The sequence below is a fragment of the Macrotis lagotis genome, chromosome 4 (assembly GCF_037893015.1).
Source record: "Macrotis lagotis isolate mMagLag1 chromosome 4, bilby.v1.9.chrom.fasta, whole genome shotgun sequence".
Taxonomy (NCBI): Eukaryota; Metazoa; Chordata; class Mammalia; order Peramelemorphia; family Peramelidae; genus Macrotis; species Macrotis lagotis.
Genome location: NC_133661.1, coordinates 175,345,893 through 175,368,481, shown reverse-complemented (window position 1 = coordinate 175,368,481; position 22,589 = coordinate 175,345,893). Strand labels below are relative to the sequence as shown.

General features: G+C 38.3%; 2 protein-coding genes across 3 annotated transcripts in view; one reads left to right on the top strand and one right to left on the bottom strand.

Annotated features, from left to right (window-relative positions):
• COPS2 (COP9 signalosome subunit 2) overlaps positions 1 to 13,350 on the bottom strand; it is a 72,528-nt gene extending 59,178 nt beyond the window's left edge. For both annotated transcript variants that reach the window (XM_074234719.1, XM_074234720.1), the window contains exon 1: positions 13,061 to 13,350. In XM_074234719.1, coding sequence (XP_074090820.1) covers positions 13,061 to 13,114 — 54 coding nt within the window. In that variant the 5' untranslated portion in view covers positions 13,115 to 13,350. The remainder of the gene's footprint in view (positions 1 to 13,060) is intronic.
• Positions 13,351 to 20,402: 7,052 nt separating this feature from the next.
• GALK2 (galactokinase 2) overlaps positions 20,403 to 22,589 on the top strand; it is a 178,030-nt gene continuing 175,843 nt past the window's right edge. Inside the window, exon 1 of the mRNA XM_074234713.1 lies at positions 20,403 to 20,468. Within this exon, the coding sequence (XP_074090814.1) occupies positions 20,416 to 20,468 (53 nt within the window). The 5' untranslated portion in view covers positions 20,403 to 20,415. The remainder of the gene's footprint in view (positions 20,469 to 22,589) is intronic.

Genomic DNA, 22,589 nt, shown 5'->3' with positions numbered 1-22,589 from the left:
TGGTAAAGCTTATTCAGGATTTAGTAACTTTTATATTAAAGGATAAGAGGGCTTGAAATATGATATTCAAGCAGGCAAAGGAGTCTGGATTACAAGAATCAACTACCAGGCAAAACTGAGCATAATCTTTTAGGATTGGAAGGTGGACATTTAATGAAATGGGGAACTTTCAAACTTTCCTGACGAAAAGACAGAGCTGAACAGAAAATTTGATCTTCAAATGCAAAATTCAAGAAAAACATAAAAAGGTAAAAAGAAAGGGGTGGGGTACCAAAGCAACTAAACAACACCATGTTATACACTAAGGTTAAGCTATTTATTTCTCTACATGGAAAGATGATACTTGTAACTCTTTAGAACCATATCTCTGTTAGGGCAGTTTTAGGAGTATATCTAGACAGAGGGTGTTAAGGTATAAAGCAGACTTTGATGTGATGATAAAAAAAAACTATTAAGCGGTTAAAAAAAGATTGTACTGAGAGAAGAGGAAAAATGGAGGCAGAAAGGGGTAAATTATATCAAATGAAGAGGTTTGAAAGACCTATTACAATAAAGGGAAAGAAAGGGTTGAGCATTGTTTAAACTTTACTCTTATTGGATTTGATTCAAAGAAGAAATAACATGCACACTCAACTGAGTAAAGAACTCTATCTTAGGGCAGCTAGGTGACAAAGTGGATAGGGCATTGGCCCTGGAGTCAGGAGGACCTGAGTTCAAGTCTGGCCTCAGACACTTAATAATTTGGTAGTTGTGTGAACTTGGGCAAGTCATTTAATCCCACAGCTTTGCAAAAACCAAAAAAAAAAAAAAAACCCCAACTCTATCTTAGCTTATAGGAAAGTAGGAAAGAAAAGGAGAAAAGAAAATAGAGGTGGGTGAGTAGGAAGGAAAACACTAGAAAGAGGAGAGAGAAAAAGTATAAATGGGAAAAATAGGATGGAGGGAAGTAAACAATTTATAATAACTGTCAAAGTGAGCAAGATGAACTCTCCCACAAAATGGAAGTAGATAGAAGAGTAGATAAAAAACCAGGATCCTACAATATGTTGCTTACTAGAAACACATTTGAGGCAAAGAAAGAGACACAGAGTGAATGTAAAAGGCTGGAGCAGAATATATTATGCTTTAGCTGAAGTAAAAAAAAGGAGTAGCAATTCTTATTTCAGACAAGTAAAAGGAAAAATAGATCTAATTAAAAGAGATAAGGAAACTAAATCTTGCTAAAAGGCACCACAGATAATGAAATAATATAAATATTAAACATTGATATGCACCAATTAAACATATATGCAACTAAATTCTTAAAGGAGAAGGTAAGTGACTTACAGGAAGAAATATACAGCAAAATTATACTACTAGAGCACCTCAACTTCCCCCTCTCAGAACTAGTTAAATCTAACTACAAAATAAAGAAGAAAGGAGTTAAGGAGGTAAATAGAATTTTTAGAGAAAATTAGAAGACTTCTAGATATGGATGAGAAAATATATATCTTTTCCTCAGCAGAACATGGCAACTACATAATGACCATGCATTAGGGCATTTAAAACCCTCACATTCAAATGCAGAAAGTCAGAAATATTAAATTTACCCTTTTTAGATCTTGATGTAATAAAAAGTAAATGCAATAAAGGAACATGGAAAGTTAAGTTTAAAAATTAAATGGAAACTAAACAATCTAATCCTAAAGAATGAGTGGATCAAACAAAACAAATCATAGAAACAATCATCAATTTCAAAGAGAATGACAATTATGGGACATAACCAAAATTTACTTAGGGAAATACTTAGGGAAAATTTTATCTTTAAATGCTTACATGAATAAAATAGAAAAGAGCAAATCAATGAACTGGGCCTGCAATTAAAAGTAAGAAAAAGAAAAAACTGAAAAATCGCAATTAAATGCCAAATTAGAAATTCTGAAACTTAAAAGATTAATGATATTGCAAGTAATTGATTAAGATTGATTAAAAAAAAAAACTAGGGTGGCTAGGTGGCAGTGGAAAAAGCACCAGCCTTGGAGTCAGGAGTACCTGGGTTCAAATCCGGTCTCAGACACTTAATCATTACCTAGCTGTGTGGCCTTGGGCAAGCCACTTAACCCCATTTGCCTTGCAAAAACCTAAAAAATAAAAAAATAAAAAACCCAAATTACCAGTATAAAAAAAGGGTAATTTCAGGGCAGCCAAGGGGGTACAGTGGATAGAGCACCAGCCCTGGAATCTAGAAGATCAGAGTTCAAATTTGACCTGACACTTGAGACCTCTGTGATCTTAGGCAAGTCACTTAATCCCCTTGCCTTAAATAAATAAAACTTGGGGCAGCTAGGTGCCACAGTGGATAGAGCACCACTCCTGGAGTCAGGAGTACTGGAGTTCAAATGTGACCTCAGACACTTAATAATTACCTAGTTGTGTGGCCTCGGGCAAGTCACTTAACCCCATTGCCTAGCAAAAACAAAAACAAACAAAAAAGAGGGTGATTTCACTACCAAATAAAGAAGAAATTAAAGCAATAATTAGGAGCTATTTTGCCCATCTGTATACCAACAAATCTGACAATCTAAGTGAAATGAATTAATATTGTGAAAATATAAATTGTTCAGATTACCAGAAGAGGAAATAAAATATTTAAATAACCCACTTTTAGAAAAAAAATTGAACAAGCTATCATCAATGAACTCCCTAAGAAAAGGTTTCCAGGCTTAGATGGAAGTGAATCAAAAGGGAATTCTATCAGAGATATAAATTATCTGGAAAAATAGGTGGAGTCCAACCAAATTCTTTTTATGACTCTAATATTGTGCTGATACCTCAAGTCAGGAAGAGTCAAATCAGAGAAAGAAAATTATAGACCAATTTCCATAATGAATATTGATGCAAAAAATTCAAATAAAATAACAGCAAAGAGATTACAGCAATTTATAACTAGAATAATGCACTATAACCAGAAGGTATTTATACCAGGATTGCAGGCCTAGTTCAATATTAGGAAAACCATTAACATAATTGACCATATCAATAACAAAATCAATGAAAATTATATGGTCATTTCAATAGATGCAGAATAAGCTTTTGACAAAACACAGCACTCATTCCTATTAAAAACCCTAGAGAGAATAAGAATTAAAGAGCTTTCCTTAAAATGATAAGCTACATCTATCTAAAGCCATCAGTAAACATTGTCTATAATGAAAATAAGCTAGAAGCCTTCCTAATGATATCAGGGGTGAAACAAGGATGCCCATTATCACCATTATAATTCAGTACTTCTCTAGAAATGTTAGCTTTGCTCTCATCTAAAATTGCATTATAAAGTGAAGAAAAAGAAATGGCAAGAGTTTGAAAAGGCAATGAGGAAATAAAACTCTTACTCTTTGCAGAAGATATAATGGTATAATTAGGAAATTCTAGAGAATCATTTAAAAAAACTACTTGAAATAATTAACTACTTTAGCAAAGTAGCAGGATATAAAATAAACTAACATAAATCATCACCATTTCTGTATATCACTCACAAAACCCAGCAACAAGAAATAGAGAAATTCCATTTAAAATTTAGTTATTTTTTTCTAGCTTGGTACAATATTTTGTGGTAGCTTGATTGGTAAGGTGCTGAATAAATTTAGGTTAAATTGTCATTTTGATAGCTAAGCCTAACCATTGCTTAAATCTGACTTCATATATTCCTGGGTTTGTTTTGACAAGTAAACTCCCCAAAATATTATATTATCTACACTTATTTTAAATGGAATTTCTCCTTGTTTCATCTCTTGGGAAGACTTCTGGTGTATTCCCCCTTATAGACAATGTTTGCTTTTTTAATTGTGGCTTCACTTTTTTCCTTAGCTTTTCTTTTTTTCTATTTCTTCTTTCACATCATGATTAATGTAGAAATATCATGATGTCACATGTCAAACTTACCTATATTAGATTTCCTGCTATCTTGGAGAAAGATTGAGAGGAAGAAAAATATAGAATTTAATTTTAAAAAATCAATGTGAAAAGCTATCTTGATATGTAACTGGAAAAAATAAAATATTATTTCTTATTTGTGTATATATACATAGATATATACAAAGTAAACTATATAGAGGATTAAATAGTAAATAAATGGGGGGAAGGCACTAGAATTAAGGAGGGTTGAGAAAGGTTTCCTGTAGAAGGCAGGATTTTTGTTGGAATGTAGAAGAAAGTCAGAAAAGTCATCAAGCAGAGATTTAGAGAGCATCCAACACTTTGGGGAGTTAAAAGAAAATGCCCAAAGCCAAGAGATGGGAAATAGCAAAGAGACCAGGAATACAACAAGACTGGAAATGAGGGCAAGGTCAGGATGGGTCTTTGAATGTGCATTTGATCCCAGGGGCAACTGGGAACCACTGTAGTTTTAAAGGAAAACCACTGATAGCTGGGGGTTATATATTTGAGGGGGAGGAGACAACTTCTATCTGGCTAGAAGGAAAAGACCTAACAGTTGGTTTAAATTTACTTTAAAATTTCTTACATTTAGGACTGTTCAATGAAGGTATGCATAATATCCAATGAGATACATGGATTCATGATGAAAAATAAAGAATCTGAGTCAAAATCTTAAGAATAAAAGTTGTATTTTACACAGCAAAGTAATTGTATTAAAGAGGATACATGGCATATTAAAACTTTTGAAGATGCAAGTTTTCAAAGTTCCATTGTATAAATTCAATACATTTGATTAATTTTTGTCCCAAAAGGGGGGGGGGACTTCTTACATTTAAATTAATGAATTTCAATGCACAAAATGGAAACATTTCAGTCTCACTAGCATTTTTTTTTAAATTTACACCTATTTACTATTTCTTTTATTATCACTGGGTAGGTCAAGATTAGTACATATTCTTCTATTCTTCTGGTTCAGTTTTTTTTATTTTGCATTATTTAATATAAAAGCCTTTTCATATTTCTTCATACTCCTCATACATGTTCTTTTTTAAAAATTTCAATTTATTTACAATTACTAAAATATTCTTGTTTAAAAGTAAACATAATACCCTTTTCCCCCACAAAAATATAATACCTCATGAGAAATGAAGTAAAAGAAAAAAAGTGTTTCATTCTATGTTCTGATACCATCAGCTTTGTCTTGGGTAGATTACATCCTTTCTCATGAGTCCATCAGAGTAAGCTACTTCCATATTTTTCCACAGTTGCTGAATGTAATTTCCTCCATCCATTCCTCACCACTACTATCTATTATATTTTCTATCTCCTTTCACTCTGTCCCTCTTCAAAAAAGTGCTGTGGGGCAGCCAAGTGGCACAGTAGATAGAGCAGTGGCCCTGGGACCAAGAGGCCCCAAGTCTACATCCCACCCCTGAGACCCAGCTGGCCCAGCCTCACACATGTTCTTAACTGTTATTCTATAGTATTCATCACATGAAGGTAAAAAAATTATCCAGTCTTTTATTATAGGACATTTGAATTATAGCCAGGTTTTTAAAAATTATAAATAATGTTGCTATTAAATAAATAACTTTTAAAGATAGCTTAAAGCTGGGCATGATATTGCATACCTGTAATCCTGAGTCATACTGAGACTAGAGGATCTCTAGCTTACATGGGTTATACCAGTAGGATATATGCACTTAGTTTGAGATCTGTACGGCAGGGGGTGGTGGTGGTGAAGGGACAAGCCCAGGTTCAGGCAAGAAAATGAGGTCAAATGTACCTGGGCTTATCAGAATAGGACCTAGTCAGCAGTAGCCACTCTATTTCTAGTCTGGCCAAGATAGAGAGTACCAATCTATGGGGGACAGGGAGGTAGGTAGGTGGGTTGGGAGATAAAAATTATTCCCAAACCACAGGTCCTAATTTTTAAAATTTATTCTGCTATAGCAATTCTTTCTGTCAAACAATTAAGTTGACCTTTTCTGGATCTTTTTTTAATTTCAACATATAGGGCACTATTGTAAATAATGAAACTGATTAAAAAATATATACTAGAATACATATTGCAAAGAGCAATGTGTCAAGTAACTGGAATACTAAGGAGAAAAAAAACATTCCTAGCTCTCAAGGAATTCACTAATGAAGGAGACATCACAAAAGTAATTATGTATATAATATAGATCTATGTTAGCATGGTTATACATGTATAGCCTATATCAGATTGCTTTCTGTCAGGGGGAGAGGGGAGGGGAGGGAGGGAGGGAGGGAGAAAATGTAAACTCAAAACCTTACAAAAAAAAGAACTGTTGAAAACTACTGCATGTAGTCGAAAAAATAAATAAATAAAAATTTTAAAACATTATTTCTGTACAAACAAGATATACACATAGAGGATAAATTGGAGATAATAAACAGAGACAAGGCACTACAATTAAGGGAGATCTGTAGAGGCTTCTAGTTAAAGATGGGATTTTAATTAGGACATGAAGGAGAGTAGGAGACAGGAATGATGAGGGAACATTCCCAGGTAGCAACTAGACAGTCAGTAAAACCTGTACCTAATAGGGAAAAAAGAATATATGTGTATATGTGGGAACAGGGAAGAATAAGATGCAAGAAGTCAAGAATGGTAAGAGGGGGTTGGATTATAAAGAACTTTGAATGCCAAACAGAATTTTAGTTTTGATCTGAATGGTAAGGAGTCACTGGAAGTTACTTAACAGGGAGATGACAGGGTCAGATTTTCAGTTTAGGAAGTTCAATATGATATCTAGTAGAAGAGTAGTGGGGAGAAAGTTGAGGGAAGATGAAACAGAAAGCTGCTACCATAGGTCAGATGTGAAAAAGTAAGAGCTTGCTCTAGATTGTTAGCAGTGTTAGAGAAGAGAAGACTTTACAAAGGTACAAATTATAGGCCTTAGCAACAGATTGGATGTGGCATGTGAGAGAGGGAAAGAGGAGTTGAGGATAACATCTGAGCAAATCTGGGTGACCAGGAAGATGGAAGATGGTAATAATCGACTGAGAGGTGGTTTAGGAGGAAGGAGACTAAGCCCAGTTTTGGACACATAGAATTATAGATAACTATAGGATATTAAATTTAAGTTGTCCAAAAAGTAGTTCACTTATCTATACAGCAATTCACATCCAAATAGTGTTTTTAAGGATTCCACATTTCCTTAACATTTATTCTGTAAATCAGGTAGTGCTAACATTATTTCAACTTAATGTATCATGAAATTGAAGCTCAGAAAAGTTCTGACTTGTCCAGTTACATAATAGGCATCAGTTATCTTGATTCCACACTCAGTGCTCTTTCTACTACATCTTGGGAGGTTAACAGGATAGTATTGTATAAAGAGCCCTAAATTTAGGAGTCATGAATGGGTCTTGGGTCTGAATCCCAGTTCTGCCATTTACTACCTATGTATCCTTAGTTCAAGCAACTTTTCTGGGCTTCAGTGTTCTCATTTTTTTTTAAATGAGAAAGCTGAACAAGATGACTTCCAATGTCTCTTCTAGATATAGACTGATGATGTTTCTATGATGCTTTTTCTTTGCTTAAAACTATCTTCAAAAATATATCAAACAAAAAATTCATTTATTTTGTAGTCATAATGCTTATTGGATGCATATTCAGTAGATTTCGCTTTGAAGAAATGGTGGATATTTCTAAAAATTAAACTGATTTTCAAAGCATGAAGATTCACTAGTAATTCAAAAGAACAGGCAGCCAGTTCTGAAAACCATCCTGAATGATGTATTCAGAGGTTCAGACTATCTAATTTAATCTTCTCATTTTAAGAATGTGGAAATTTAGACACAAAGATGAGTGACTTGCTCTAAGTCACAGAGTCAATAATAAATCCTAGATTTTCTGACTACAGGACTACCATGCTAACTCTCTAAATGTTTCCTTCGGGGGGGGGGGGGCTTTTTGCAAGGCAGTGGGGTGAAGTGACTTGCCCAAGTTCATACAGCTAATTAATTATTAAGTGTCTTAGGCTGGTTTAGAATTCAGGTCCTCCTGAGTCCCGAGTCAGTGCTCTATCCACTTCACCACCTAGCTGCTGCCCCTCTAAATGTTTTCTAAAAAATGTTTTCAGCACTGACAGAATTACTAAAATATGGGCCCCCAATATGATTATTTTGAAGGGAACAATATCCTTCTGTATGTATGCTTATTTTTATTTTTAAATCAATCGCACTTTAACATTTAGTCACACTTTCTTGAAATAATACAAATTTAATCCCATTTCAAGAATGACCAAACCACACGATTATGTAAAGGATACAGTAAAATTTTTTATTTTATTGTTATGTTCTTCTTGATGATGCCCGACACTTAAGGAGCCTTTTAAGACTATGACAGGACAGTAGGCCATCTACAATGACTCCAGGTTTCTATCCTGGATTGAGGTAGTTAAGTCAGGGCCTTTCATTTTATGTGCATGGTTTTAATTTTTTTTTATCTTCAAATGGACTCATGTTAAATACACTCATGTTAAAAATTTTTCTGCCATTTCTCTAAGAATGATCTTGTATTGCATTTCAAATCTTATTGTTATCTGCTAACTTAATACCTAAGTCCTTAATATTACATTAGATCAATATCCAATATGTAAAAAGCTCTGTGATAACCTGATTTTCATAAGATTTTGATAAAGTTCACTTTTTAAAAAGTGAACAATAAAGATATTTTGAAAAACATGCTAAATATTCTTATATAAGAAAAGAAATACTACTAATAAACAGCCTACTAGATTATTATACTTTCTTGATAATTTTTATTCAAATAAATGCTCATAACTATGCTCAAAATTTACATGTTTATGATTTACAGGACATATTGGAACCTTATTATATGATTCACTAAAGCATGGAATTTGGTCTGAATACAGAGTTGTACTGAATCTGTTTCAGAGTTTAATATTGGAAGTAACTGGCAACTTCATTAAACCATGATAGTTTACAATAGAGTTTTAAGTATTGGACATAGCTATATACCTGCAAAACTTGCATTAACATAAGCATATTAAATCCCTCTTTGGGGGGGGCTAGGTGGCGTAGTGGATAAAACACCGGCCTTGGAGCCAGGAGTACCTGGGTTCAAATCCGGTCTCAGACACTTAATAATTACCTAGCTGTGTGGCCTTGGGCAAGCCACTTAACCCTGTTTGCCTTGCAAAAACCTAAACAAAATTCTATTAGAAACCAGGAGGGACGGGATTTCAGGGAAACTTGGAGGGATTTGCATGAACTGATGCTGAGTGAGATGAGCAGAACCAGAAAAACACTGTACACCCTAACAGCAACATGGGAGTGATGTTCAACCTTGAAGGACTTGCTCATTCCATGAGCGCAACAATTGGGAACAATTTTGGGCTGTCTGCAAAGGAGAGCACCATCTGTATCCAGATAAGGAGCTGTGGAGTTTGAACAAAGTACAAGGGCTATTCCCTTTAATTCGGAAAAAAAAAAAACCCAGACGTCTTATGCTTTGATCTGGTTATCTCTGAGAATTCTGTTCTCTTTAAGGATATGATTTCTCTCTCATCACACCCAATTTGGATCGAGGTACAACATGGAAACAAAGTAAAGACTGACAGAGTGCTATCTGTGGGGTGGGGGTGGGGGGAGGGAAGCAAGATTGGGGGAAAACTGTAAAACTCAAATAATATCTTTAATAAAATTTAAAAAAAAACTAAAAAAACAGCAACAAAACAAAAAAACAACCCCTTTCTTTCCCTGTTGCTCTTCCTATCACAAGACAAAGAAAATACAAAGATCAGTCAACAACAAATACCAAGCTCCCATGAAAATCAAATAGGACCTTACTAGAAAGGAGAGGGAAAATATACTGAATTTCTTCTAGGCTAAATGACTATTTAAAAAAAATTAATGTAAAATTAATTTAATTTTTTCATTTCTGTTAGACTTTGGGCACACAGGCTGATGATTATTTTCAGAAGTGTTGTAAAGATTTAGTTTTAGATAAACTATATGAAATAATAAAATAAAAGTTTCTCAGATATTGTTCTATGACATTATATTCTTTAAACCTGTAAGAAATACTGGCTTAATAAGACAGCTTTTAAAATTGGATTCACTGAAGTCAGTCCTATTTGCTATCCATCCAGAGACCAATTCATCTACTATCACCCTGTACCGTGTATATATGTGAAGAAAAAGCTGTAGATGGATGAATAATGGAAATGGGAACTGGTGTAGCTCATACAGAAATCCTAGTGTGAAGATGAACAAAGATGACTAAAATAAAACCTGGAGTCTCATAAAGGAATTCAAAAGAGTAAACCATTTTGATTCAACTCATGTATTCAATTAGTTACCAAATCCTATGTTTACATCTCTCACATATTCTCTCAAGTTGTCAGGTCTTTTCAATTTTACTTCTGTAACATTTTTCCCTTGGACTTCGGCAATAATTTCCCTCTCAAACCTCTCCTCACTCCAAGAAATTCTCTCACAGATGCCTAAGCGACTCTCCTACACCACAGGATTTATAATGGTACCCTGAATCTTCAATAAACTTCAAATGGATCTGCAGTCAGAAGAAATCTTTCTGATTTCAAATCTGGTCTCTCTGTGACCTTGGGCAAGTCACATAACCCTGCTATTTGCCTCAGTATCCTCACATCTGTTATCCGGTTGAAAAATTTTGTGTGTGTGTGTGTGTGTGTGTGTGTGTGTGTGTGTGTGTGTCTCCTATCTTAAGGATATCAGCTCCCTGGGGCAGCAGGTGGAACAGTGGATAGAGCACCAGCCCGGGAGTCAGGAGTACCTGAGTTCAAATCTGCCCTCAGACACTTAATAATTACCTAGCAGTGTGGCCTTAGGCAAGCCACTTAACCCCGTAGCCTAGTAAAAACTAAAAAACAAACAAACAAACAAAGGGAATATAATAAGCTCCTAGAGGGCAGGTCCAGTTTCACTTTTGTCTTTATATCTACAGTACTTACTACAGTGATTTCTGGTACATAATAGGTGTTAAATGCTTACTGATTGAAAAATTTTAAAAAGGTGTTTTATTTCATTATAATAAGAAAACTACTTAATTATGAAATTTTACCTCCCCTCCCAATTAAAGTTACATGTGAATGTTGGTAAATTTTGTAATCTAATCTTGACCTCTATTTCAAGGTTGAAAAAATGTAGCAAAGTTAAGTATCATATGTTTAATCAAAATTCTTGTTAAAAATAACCTGGCCACATAAATAATAAAAACAATCTTATTGCTATACAAATTCTCAAAATGAGTATGTTAATTTTAGAATGTTATGCACCATAAAAAACTTTCCTTTCTAAATTATTTTTATGTAGACAAGAATAAACAGAAATAAGCATGTGAGTAACATTTTAGATCAGGCCTTTTTAAACTAGGGGTCTATGATCTTATTAGATAGCGGGAGAAAAACATTTTAATTTTCATTAACTTGTATTGAAATTTAGAATTTTCTCTAGTTATGAAAAGCACAATTCTGAGGCGTACACAAATTTCATCAAACTGCCAAAGGAATTGTTAGAGATCTTAACTCTTGTTCTACAGTTAAGAAAAATCTTATCAAAAATGAAAGATTCCTAAAAAAAGGACAGACAGCTAAATTGAAAGAACCAACAACAATTCTTACTGTATTGATTTTATTATCATTATTATCTTCAAACTAATATGAAAGCAGCTTTTCTACAGCGATGGAAGCACTGGTCAGTGATTTATAGTTAGAGAATCGCGGTTCAAATTTGGTCTCTGTGGGACCTTGAACAAATTATTTTCCTGGGTGGTCTTGGTTTCCTCATCTGTAAAATGAAGACATTGAACTAGATGGTCTAAAAGTTCCCTTCCAGTTTTAAATCTATAACTTTAAAATTAGATATGTACAAATATATATATATATACTAAATAATGCAAAAGCCATCTCAAGTATCAGCATATCTGCAAACTTCGTGAAATACAACTTCTGGATTTCACAAACCCACATTCACAGCAGTCCCGTATCCCTATGACACAACCGCTCCTTTCAAAATCGGAAGATACTTGTTTCAAAAAAAAAAAAGGTTTCATCTCTATACAGAAAGACATTTGTTACTTTACACAAACGGTGGACAAAAAAAAATCCTCTGAAACTACATCAGTCATTAGCCGGATCACAAGGCATTTATTAAGTGCCTACTACATCCAAGATACTGTGCTTTCAAGAACTTCCCAATGAAAAAACAAGGACTAGGCATCACTTAGAGAAAACAAAGTACAACAAGCCGCATCCACATGCAATTACACATCAACAGCCAAGTAGCCCAGGTAGCGGATTTCAAGCGCTCATTCCCCAAATCTTATTTTCTTTTAAAATTAATAATCTGTTTTAAGGCTTAACTTTTACTTCTTTCGAATCATTTATTCAATCTTTCCTAGTTATTACAAGAATTCAACTGAGTGAACTCAAGGTTTTCTGCCCCGGAGATACTTTTTAAACTAAGAATCCTGGGAATGTTTAAGTCGGGGTGGGGGGGAATGACCGACGATCCCCCCATTTGTAAATAAAAACAAAACCTTCCCTGCTTTTCTCTTCATCCAGGGTGGGAGGAGGAAGGATTCCACAAACCCATATTTCCCTGCTTTTTATGGGGTCGAGGGGGGGAGGATCCCCAAATTCCGCCAGACCCCGAAAGATCCGACTCCTCCCGGAGCAGCCCCAAGTGGGTTCGGCCTGGCGGGCGCTGCCCAGTCCCCCTCCACCCACGAGTCCCGGGGGGGAGGGGAGCGGAGGGGCCCGGGCCCGGGCCGGCCTCAAAGGGCAACGCTCGGGCCTAGGCGGCTCGGGCGGGCGCGCGGGAGCCGGCCAGGCCGGCGTTGGCAGGCCCGGCCGGGCGAGGGCCGGGGCAGCGGGGCGGCCCGGCCCCCGGGGGCCCCCGTGGGTGCCGGCCCGTCCTTCCCCGCTCTGGCCGGCCGGGGGGGAGTCGGGCCAGCGCCGGATACGGGGAGGGGGCGGAGGAGAGAAACTCGTCCTGTCACTGCATCCGGAGGGCCTGGACGGGGCCGCGCTCTGAGAGGGGGAGGAGGCCGCTCCAGCCCCGGAAGCCCCGCGCTGCCTCCAGACCCGGGTACCCGTCCCCAGCGCCTCACCAGGTCGTAGTCCTCCTCATCATCGCACATGAAATCATCCTCCATGTCAGACATCTTGGCCGGGAGGGGGGGAAGGGAAGGGGGGGAGGAGAAACTGGAGACAACCTCCTCCCACAATCCTCCGCGCGGCGCGGAGTCACCCCCTTCTTCCTCCGCGCCGCCCTCCTTTTCGCCCTGCCGAGGAGCGGGACGTTTCGGTGCGGAACGGAAGTTCCCGGGGCCGAGGGGGTCCGCTACGACAGTGAAAGGGAACGGACCGCTCGGGCTGCCCGCCCTTCCTGCCAGGCGGTTGGCGCCTTAGCAACCCAGCCTAGCAACCGAGCCTGGCGCCCGGCGGATCCGGCGGCCGGAAGCCGGGGCTGCGGGAGCCCCGGCTGGACGCGCGGCCTCCAGCCCAAGTTGGAGGCGGCCGCCGAGGACTGGGGGAAGCCGGGGCCCGGGCTAGGAAAGGAGCTCTCCACCCCGGCTTTCCACCGCCTTCCCCGATTCTAGGAAGTTTCACTTAGTCCCTGAGGAAAACCTTTCTAAGAAGCAGAAATCCTGTAACGTGGTGTTTGTTGTTGTTGTTTTGTCGGGACCCGGGGTTTCTCTGATTTAGGCTTGGAAGCGCTTGGTTAAAAAAAACTCCCCCCACCTGAGAATGACTCTGCAATTTGCAGAGATGCCTAGAGGCCCAGGGAGGTCGTCAAGCAAGGAAAGTGTCTGCTTTCTGCAAGGTAATAGGGTGCCAAGTCTGGGGGTGCAAAGATTTGACATGTGTGTGGATAATATTTCCTCTCTCCATATATATCTATGAACAGCACACATATCTCAATACAGAATCCTCAAAATCTTAGTGGCCTGCCTTTTGGGACATTGTGTATCTATCTGGAATTTGTTGTCTCTCAGACATGGTATTTTCAACTGAACTCAAATTTTCTTTTTTTTTTAAATTTTTATTAAAGATATTATTTGAGTTTTACAATTTTCCCCCAATCTTGCTTCCCTCCCCCCACCCCCACCCCACAGACAGCACTCCGTCAGTCTTTACTTTGTTTCCATGTTGTACCTTGATCCAAATTGGGAGTGATGAGAGAGAAATCATATCCTTAAAGAGAACAGAATTCTCAGAGGTAACCAGATCAGACAATAAGACATCTGGGTTGTTTTTTTTTCCAAATTAAAGGGAATAGCCCTTGTACTTTGTTCAAACTCCACAGCTCCTTATCTGGATACAGATGGTACTCTCCATTGCAGACAGCCCAAAATTGTTCCCAATTGTTGCACTGATGGAATGAGCAAGTCCTTCAAGGTTGAACATCACTCCCATGTTGCTGTTAGGGTGTACAGTGTTTTTCTGGTTCTGCTCATCTCACTCAGCATCATGAACTCAAATTTTTCCCCAAATCTTCCCACTTTCTGATTTTCCTGTTAACTGTTGAGGGGCATCTTCCCGGGCACCTGGGTTTCCATTACAAACTCTGCCATGCTCAACTTCTCATTCTGGAATCGCTTCCCAAGTCCTATTTATTCCATTTATTCCCTTCCATTCTCTGGTGCAATTCTTTCATCACCTCCTGTCCGGATCACAGTAGTTGCCTTATAGTTGGGCATCCTTCCTCAGGTATTTCCCCACTCCTGAGCTCAGCAGCCAAACTGATCTTTCTAAAAGGAAGAGCTGAACATGTTAGACACCTTCCCATCATTCCCCCATCCTCCCATTAAGATTTAATTGGGTCAACTCCTATTTGGCTTATAAAGCCCTCCAGAAGCAGGACCCTTCCTACTTTTCCAGTTTTTTTCCATACTCCCCATCCCCCATTTCACTCACTGTCCCTTCGTGCCTGGAAACTTACTCCTCTCCATTCCCTGCCTTCCTTTAGTCCCACTTTTCTTCAAGAAGCCTTTCTTCATCCTCTTTTAGTGCTAGAAACTTCCCTCCGTTGATTATCTCCATTTTATCTTTTTTTTTTTTTGGCAAGGCAATGGGGTTAAGTGGCTTGGCCAAGGCCACACAGCTAGGTAATTATTAAGTGTCTAAGGCCCGATTTGAACTCAGGTACTCCTGACTCCACTTCACCACCTAGCCACCCCTCTCCACTTTATCTTGCATATAGCTTGTTTTTTAACAATTATTTGCATGTTGTCCCATTAGATTGTAAATTCCTTATAGCAGGGGATGTCTTTGTCTCCCCCAGCCATAGTAGGCACTTAATAAATGATAAATTGATTGATTAATGGAAGACAAGATAATTTGGTGGGGCTAAGCACCAACAGCTGTGGAGGTCTGTAAATGCCTAATGAAAGAAGTAGTTCTTTAACTGAACTATGGAAGGAAGAGATTCTAAGAAGAGAGGCTCTGCAGCAACAGGCTATACAAAGTCATGAAGACAGAAGATAGAATTTTAGTATTTGAAGAAGAAGATGCAGGCCAGTCTAGCTGGAAATAAGATTGCATGATAGGGGAAAATGAATAATAAGGCCAGAAATGTAGTCTGAAATCAGATTATGAAAGTCATTGAGTCTGTATATGGTGTAGTAGATAAGGCACTGGATTTGGAGTCAAGGATGCATATTCCTGAGTTCAAATCCTGCCCCTGATACCTCTTAGTTCTTTGATTTTGGGCAAGTCCCTTAACCTTGTTTGTCTCAGTTTCTTTGCCCCTGTGAAAAAATATTTTCAATTAATTCATCTCTGTACTTCTATTCCACTGAGTGGAAAGGTCTTTGTTCAATTTTAAAAATCCTGGTAACTCAAATCAGTTTACAATTGGAATAGGTATACTTTGTTTTGGAGTCCCTAAACTTCATCAGGTAAGTCCTATCTCCTAATCCCCCAGCTACCTACCTCCATGTTTAGCATGACTGAAAAACCCAAGATCTGGAGAAAAGAGGGGTTATTCCTGAAATTAATGGAATTATCAAATTAACAGAATTATTGATAATTATCCTTCTCCTTGGTGGTGGTGATGACCTAAAATACAGCAGGGAATGCCCTGATGAAAAGTACTGAAGATCCCATCTACTGAAAACCCTGCCTTCTGACAATACCAGGGAAATAAAAAATGAACCACCAAAATGTTCTCTTTGACCCCTCAATCTACTAATTTGTCTTTCATGAAAGATAGCAGTGCTAGTGAATATTAGACACATGAATATTGCCCTGTCTTTTATCTTAAGCATAATAGTTCATACATTTTCAATACCACATCACATAGCAATCTCATGGTAATCTTATTCAACAGATTTATTGGGTAAGTAATGACTCACTTCCTCTCTTAGCCTCAGTTTTTTTATTTGTTAAATAAGTCTGAGACCAAGTATATTTTAACATTCAGCCCAGTGGGGTACCAAAACCACATTAAAATATAATTGGGAAAAATTAAACAAAATAGAATACTATAGATCATAGATAATGTTATTCTAAATCAGAAGTGACCTGCAGGGACGATCCTGTAAGATTTAGTAGCACCCTTTTCTGAGTTTTACTCCACAGTTTTAGATACTGGGGTTTTAGTCTGGGGTCCATGAAATTAAAATTTGTTTTATAATTGTATATAAAAAAACTGCTTTCCTTGGAAATTCTTTGTATTTAATGTTTTTAAAAAACAGCCTTAGAAAAGGTTTCTGGGTTCCACTTTTTAATGGGTTTATGACAGGTAATGGTTAAGAAACCAGACTAGATAATCTCTAGGCCCTATCCCTGATTAAATCCTGATTCTGCTGTAGGACCCCATCCCCAAGTCTCCTCCTGGACACTTATTATTTCTTTCTGCTTTTCTATGATAGACTGCCCCAAGCTCCATCCAAAAGCTTCCTCTTTCCTTTTTAATAATCACAGTAATCTTTACCTTGGATTTTGTATAACATTGATTTAAATTCTGTTTTAAAAAAGTAAGTTCCTACTTTGTGCAATATGGTGAGAAATTTAGAACCATTTTTGCCCTTAAGGAATTTATATTCTAATAGGAGAGAGGTTGAAGAAGCATGAGTAATTGCAAAAAATACATGAAGTAATTTTTCTGGGTGATAGTATTAATAACTGGGGATCACGTAAAGCTTATATAGTAGATGAAGCTTGAATGGAATTAAAGATTCAAGAGGAAAGAAGTGAGAAAGGATAATGTTTTCTAATTATGGGAAAAGGAATGGAGGCCAGAGAATACAGCAAATAACCTAGTTTGGCTGAAGAATTTGTGAAGTGGAAAAATCATTTCTTACAACCTCATTCTGTAATATTAAATACTAGATTTTAAAAAATTATTTTATTTTTACAATCAATGAAAATCAAATTTCTCCCTTCTCTTCCATTCCTGTCCCCTCCTCTTCCCCACCCAAAGCCAATTGAAAAAGAGAAAAACCATTACAAACTTGGAATAAATTTCTGTACTGGACATGTCCAAAAAAACTGTTTTTGTAGGTAGGTAGATCCCATACCAAATTGCAAATTCCTTGAAGGAGGTAATACTATTGTATGTTTCAAAGTATGTAGGATGGAATTTAGGGTGACAAGGTGGTGAAGTGCCTGTTCTGAAGATGGGTAGACCTGAGTTAAAATACTAGCTGTGAGATCCTGGACAAGTCACTCAATCCTGTTTGTAACCTTTTCTTTATTGGTAAAATGGAGGAGGTGGCAAACCATTCCAGTAGCTTTGCCAAGAAAACCCCAAATGGAATCCTGAGTCAGATAAGACAACAGAAATTAGAGTTTAGGAAATAGGAATTTAAATTGTTAAAACATTAAAAGAGTTGAACTGAATAGTCAAAACTTATCTCTGGAACCTTGTTCACAAAAACAATTTTAGGAAACAATCCAGTTCCAATTGATTTTCCTGAATCCATTCTCTTCCAAAAGCAGCAGCTAGTGGAGAGTATTACCTTTAGCTAGGTGGCTCTAGAATAGAATATTAGACCTGGAATTAGTTCAAACTTGACCTGAGGCACTTAGAAGTTCCATAATCCTGACAAGTCCTTAACCTCCTCTGCCTTAGTTTCCTCATTTAAAAGGAAGACAATAATAGGACAGAATAGAATGAGATTTGTAAAGTGTTTATAAACTTAAAATCTTACATAAATACTTATTACTTGGAGTCAGAGCACCCAAGTTCCAATCCCACCTCTGTCACTATTTACATGAGGAAACCGCCTTATATTTCTCAGCCTGTTTCTTCATTCTTAAAATTAGAACATTGAACTCTGACCTCTAGGGTCCTTTTTTTCTAAATTTATGACCTATAATTCCTCAATCTAGGCTGCCAGTCTTTCTGAGGTCCTTTCAGTATGACTCTGTAATCCTAAATTCAGGCCTGATCACATTTTTCTCTACTCAAGAAGCTTCAGAGATGGTATTTAATGCTCTTTCCTTCATAGTTCAACTTCACCCTTCTTTCCACTCATTACATATTATTCCTTCTCATATGCTCCACCATCCAAACAAATTGGCTTGTTTGTGTACATTCATTTCTTCTCAATGCCTATGTACAAACTGCCTTCTCTACATTACCTGAAATGCTTTCCTTTTCCTTTTTTCCTTCTCTTTCCTCCTCTTTAAGATGGCTTTCCTAATTGTTCAAGTTATTAGCTTTCCCCCTCTCCTGTCCCTTTTTTATTTTGTATATATCCTGTATTTGCTTTTAACTATCCCCCAGGAAAATATAAACTTCTTGGGGGTAGGGACTGTGACACTCTGGTATTTAATCTCCTAATACTAAGCACAGTACCTAACACAAGTACTCAGTGTTTATTGATTGACTCCAAAGTCATTTGTGTAATTTCTCTTTTTAGCAGAGACCTGGCCAGCAAATCAGGGAGGATAGAATTTTACAGGTAAATGGTTAAGGAGAGATGCAATATTAGTTGCATTTAATTTAAATTTTTACCCTATTCCTCCCCCAACTCTGGCTTTTGAAAATTAAAGATTAGTTTAAAAGATGAGAAGCTTTCTTTTCGGGAAATAGAGTAATTTCTATTTAATTTTACTAAACCTTCATAGTTAGTGCCCTTTACTACTTTTGGGAACCACATAAATTGCCTAAAAATATAATTCTATGGAAAATAATTCAGAAAGACAATTTACATTTTTGGGGCCCTGAGGGAAAAAGATTACAAAGATATGAGTAAATCTTGCTAGAATTTTTAATCATTTAACTTTTAAAATTCTGACTGTCCTAAGTCAGTAATGCTTTTATTTGGGGAAATTTTGAGAAATATAACTTTAACAGTACTATAACTCTACAATTCCCACTTGCTTCCATTCCCACACAGCAAAGATGCCATATTTTGAGATTTGTGAGTCCAATTTTGTTTAACCAGTTGGCATACATTTTCCCCAAAATAGTATGCTGGTGCTTTACTCTCCTGAAACTGACTTCAGAAACACAGTTGTCCTCAAAAAGTGTCATAGTACAATACAAATTACAAGTCCGGGCACCATCCAGATGTACAGATATGCGTACAGTCCAAAGAAATGTTGAGAATATCAGTTTGGAGACAAGTTGAACCATGTAGTTCTCCAAACTATGAGGTAATGGGGTTAAGTAACAAAGTTACAGCTCATAAGCTCGAAGTTCGGTTTTTGAACTCTGCTCTCTCCATTGCGCCACCTAGTTGTCTTTTTTTTTTGAGGCATTTGGTTTAAGTGACTCGAAATCCCGATTTCCAGATGAGCGCTTGCAATCTCTCCCCAGGGCTAGTTTACCTGCCGGGGAATGGGAAGGTGGGAGCGACGGGACAGTCCAAAGTCTAGAAATTCTTTTGGAGGAGAGGAATTTGAATTTCGAAGGCTACATTTTAATGACCTCACCACCCAAACTACTGCAGATATTTTACCCCTTTGAAGCAAATTTTCCTTTACTCCGGCAGGTTGGATCTGAAGATGACTCGGGTGGAGCACTTTATTTGCCAGTGTCCAGGCTGTGCAATAAATATCAGTCCTTGAAAAGAAACTCCTGGGGCGGCTAGGTGGCACGGAGGATAGAGCACCGGCCCTGGAGTCAGGAGGACCTGGGTTCAAATCCGATCTCAGACGCTTAATAAAGACCTAGCTGTGTGGCCTTGGGCAAGCCACTTAACCCCACTGCCTAGCAAAAACCTAACCCTCCCCGAAAAAAACTAAGGCAGAAGAGAGGGGTGCAGACTGGCGCCGGGGGCCGGAGAGGGGGGACCGGAGTTCTGCGCCGCGGGGGCTGCCGGGAGGCCCGCCGGGGGCGGGGCCTGGAGGGAGGAGCGGCGGGCGGCGGGGCTGGAGCCGGACTTCCGCGAGGGCCGGCCCACCGTGCCCGGAAGCCAGAAGCGGGCCGGCCCCCGGCACGTCCCGTGATTTAGTCGGGAGGCGGCGGGGCCGGTGGAAGCTGCGGCGGGAGGCGGCGGCGGGGGCGATGGCTGCGGAAGGGCCCGGCACGCGGCCGGTCCAGGTGGCCGAGCATCCCAGGTGGGCACTGAGCCGCTGCCCCTATTCCAGCCTTGCCTTCCCTTCCTTCCCGAATGCTGCATTTGCTTTCTGTCAAGACCTTGTAGACGAGTTAAAGGTTTCCGTGCGCTCCTGCCAGATGACCAGAACAGCCCGCAGCCTTCTCCTGCCTCTTATCCTTTCACCCTGCGGAAAAATGAATTAGAAACGCTGGTTTTCTGTTATTCCTTCCCTCCTTTTTTTTTTTTCTCATTCTATAAGTGGACCATGAGAGGATCCATCCTACCTGAAGTTATCACTTCCCCTTCCCCACCCCTAACCCAGACACCCCAAAATACCCTTCCCCCCAAAGCCCAAATGGAGTTACCCTGGGTTCTTGAAGGCTGTGGCAGCTAAGTACAAACTCTTATCAACCTAAAGTGATCGCTAGCAGGCCCCAAAGTTGAGTTCACTGTCATTTGAGAACCAGTTTAATTTCAGAAAACCTTATTTTCTGGTTGTTAGTCCCAACAACTCAGAAGAACTATATACTGAGGCCTGGTGATGTGAGTTGGTGGTTGGATCACTTGAAATAGAGTATATGATAGAGTATCCCTTCTCTACAATGTCCTGGTAGTTGCTCAGGTTGACTTTCGGAGCCTATTCTATTTTCAACAAAAGCTCATTGAATCAATTAGTGATTTCCTGAACTCCTGAAATTTCACTTTCTGCCTACTAACTACAACTCTAAACTGACTTCAAATGGGGACGGACTTTCATCCTCCCAAATGAGGACATTTAGATTGAGGACATATTGGGGATGTGTTATAGAAATTGGCTGATAAGTGAAAAATTGTGGGCATTTTATAAGCCAAGCAATTGTTGTTCAAAGTACAGATATAAAGTTTGTAAGGTGAGGAATCTACCTTCTCACTTGTCAAGTTCATTTCATAGTGTTCCCAAACCTCCTTTTGGTGCATATGTGAGGATATGAAGAGGCATGTTGAGAGAATGTTGAAGTTATGCAGAAGACAATTCAAAAACTGACCGACATGCAATATGCATTTAGGGATACACTTTTGTCTTCATCTATTAAAAGGACACAATGATACTTAAACTGACTTTATTGAGACATTGTGAAAAATAGTAATAGTGGACATTTTCATGTTGCTTTAAATTTTTGCAAAGTGTTTTATGTTCATTATTTCATTTTAATTTCAGAGCAGCCCCATTTTACAGGGGCTGAACCTCAGATTAATCTGAACCTGAGATTAAAGGCCTTGCCTGTGGCCAAAGGGCTAAGCATCAGAGGTAGAATTTGAACTCAGTGTTTGTAGCTTCAGTTCAAGATTCTATATAAGTCTTAAAGGTCTATAAAAATGTGTGTAGATTTTTCCCTAGACTTCTTCCCACTCCAGAATCCCTGCCTTGAAATGGACAAACCTTTTGCTGCCTCTGGAAACCAAGCGGGAATGAAGAGATCACTTTGATTTTCCCAGTTTACAGGTTGTTGATGGTGGAATTGTATCTAAGTTTCTTTTGCTTTTGCTGGGAGAGGAGTGAAATTTTGACTACTGGTAGAGGGTCTTCATTTATTTCGGGGTGATATCTCTGTCTTTGTTTTCTTTGACTGGCAAAAGAAAGGAGCAAGGATAAAGCTGAGTTCTTGAGAAGGACAGGGCTTATCTTACCTCTGGGGAAAAAAAGATAAATGTTAATTGGCTCAGATGGTATGTTTTTGATTTTGCAAAATATTACGATTCTTGTTTCTTCAACAACCATGGGAGTAATTTAGGAGTTTGAAATCTCTAAGTCTTTCTGTTGGGGGGGCATTTTTTGTTAAATTCACATACTCCCCAATTGGATGTCTTAGAGACAGACTAGTTAATCACTCATCCATGTGAAGGATTTTTTTTTTATTGTTAAGGATTTCACAATATAGGCAATTTCTTCTAAAATGCAGATTAGCAACTATTCCACAATTTTTATTCCTGTAGAATTCTTTGGTGCCACTGATATGTTATCAGTGGTGTTGTAATGGAACTTTTGGGGGGGGGGAACTCAAGTGGATTAGAACTCATCAACTTGGATTCTTGAGATGGTAGCTATAAGAAATCAATTAAGTGTGAATCAAGGAAATAGCAAGATAGAGAACATCCACAG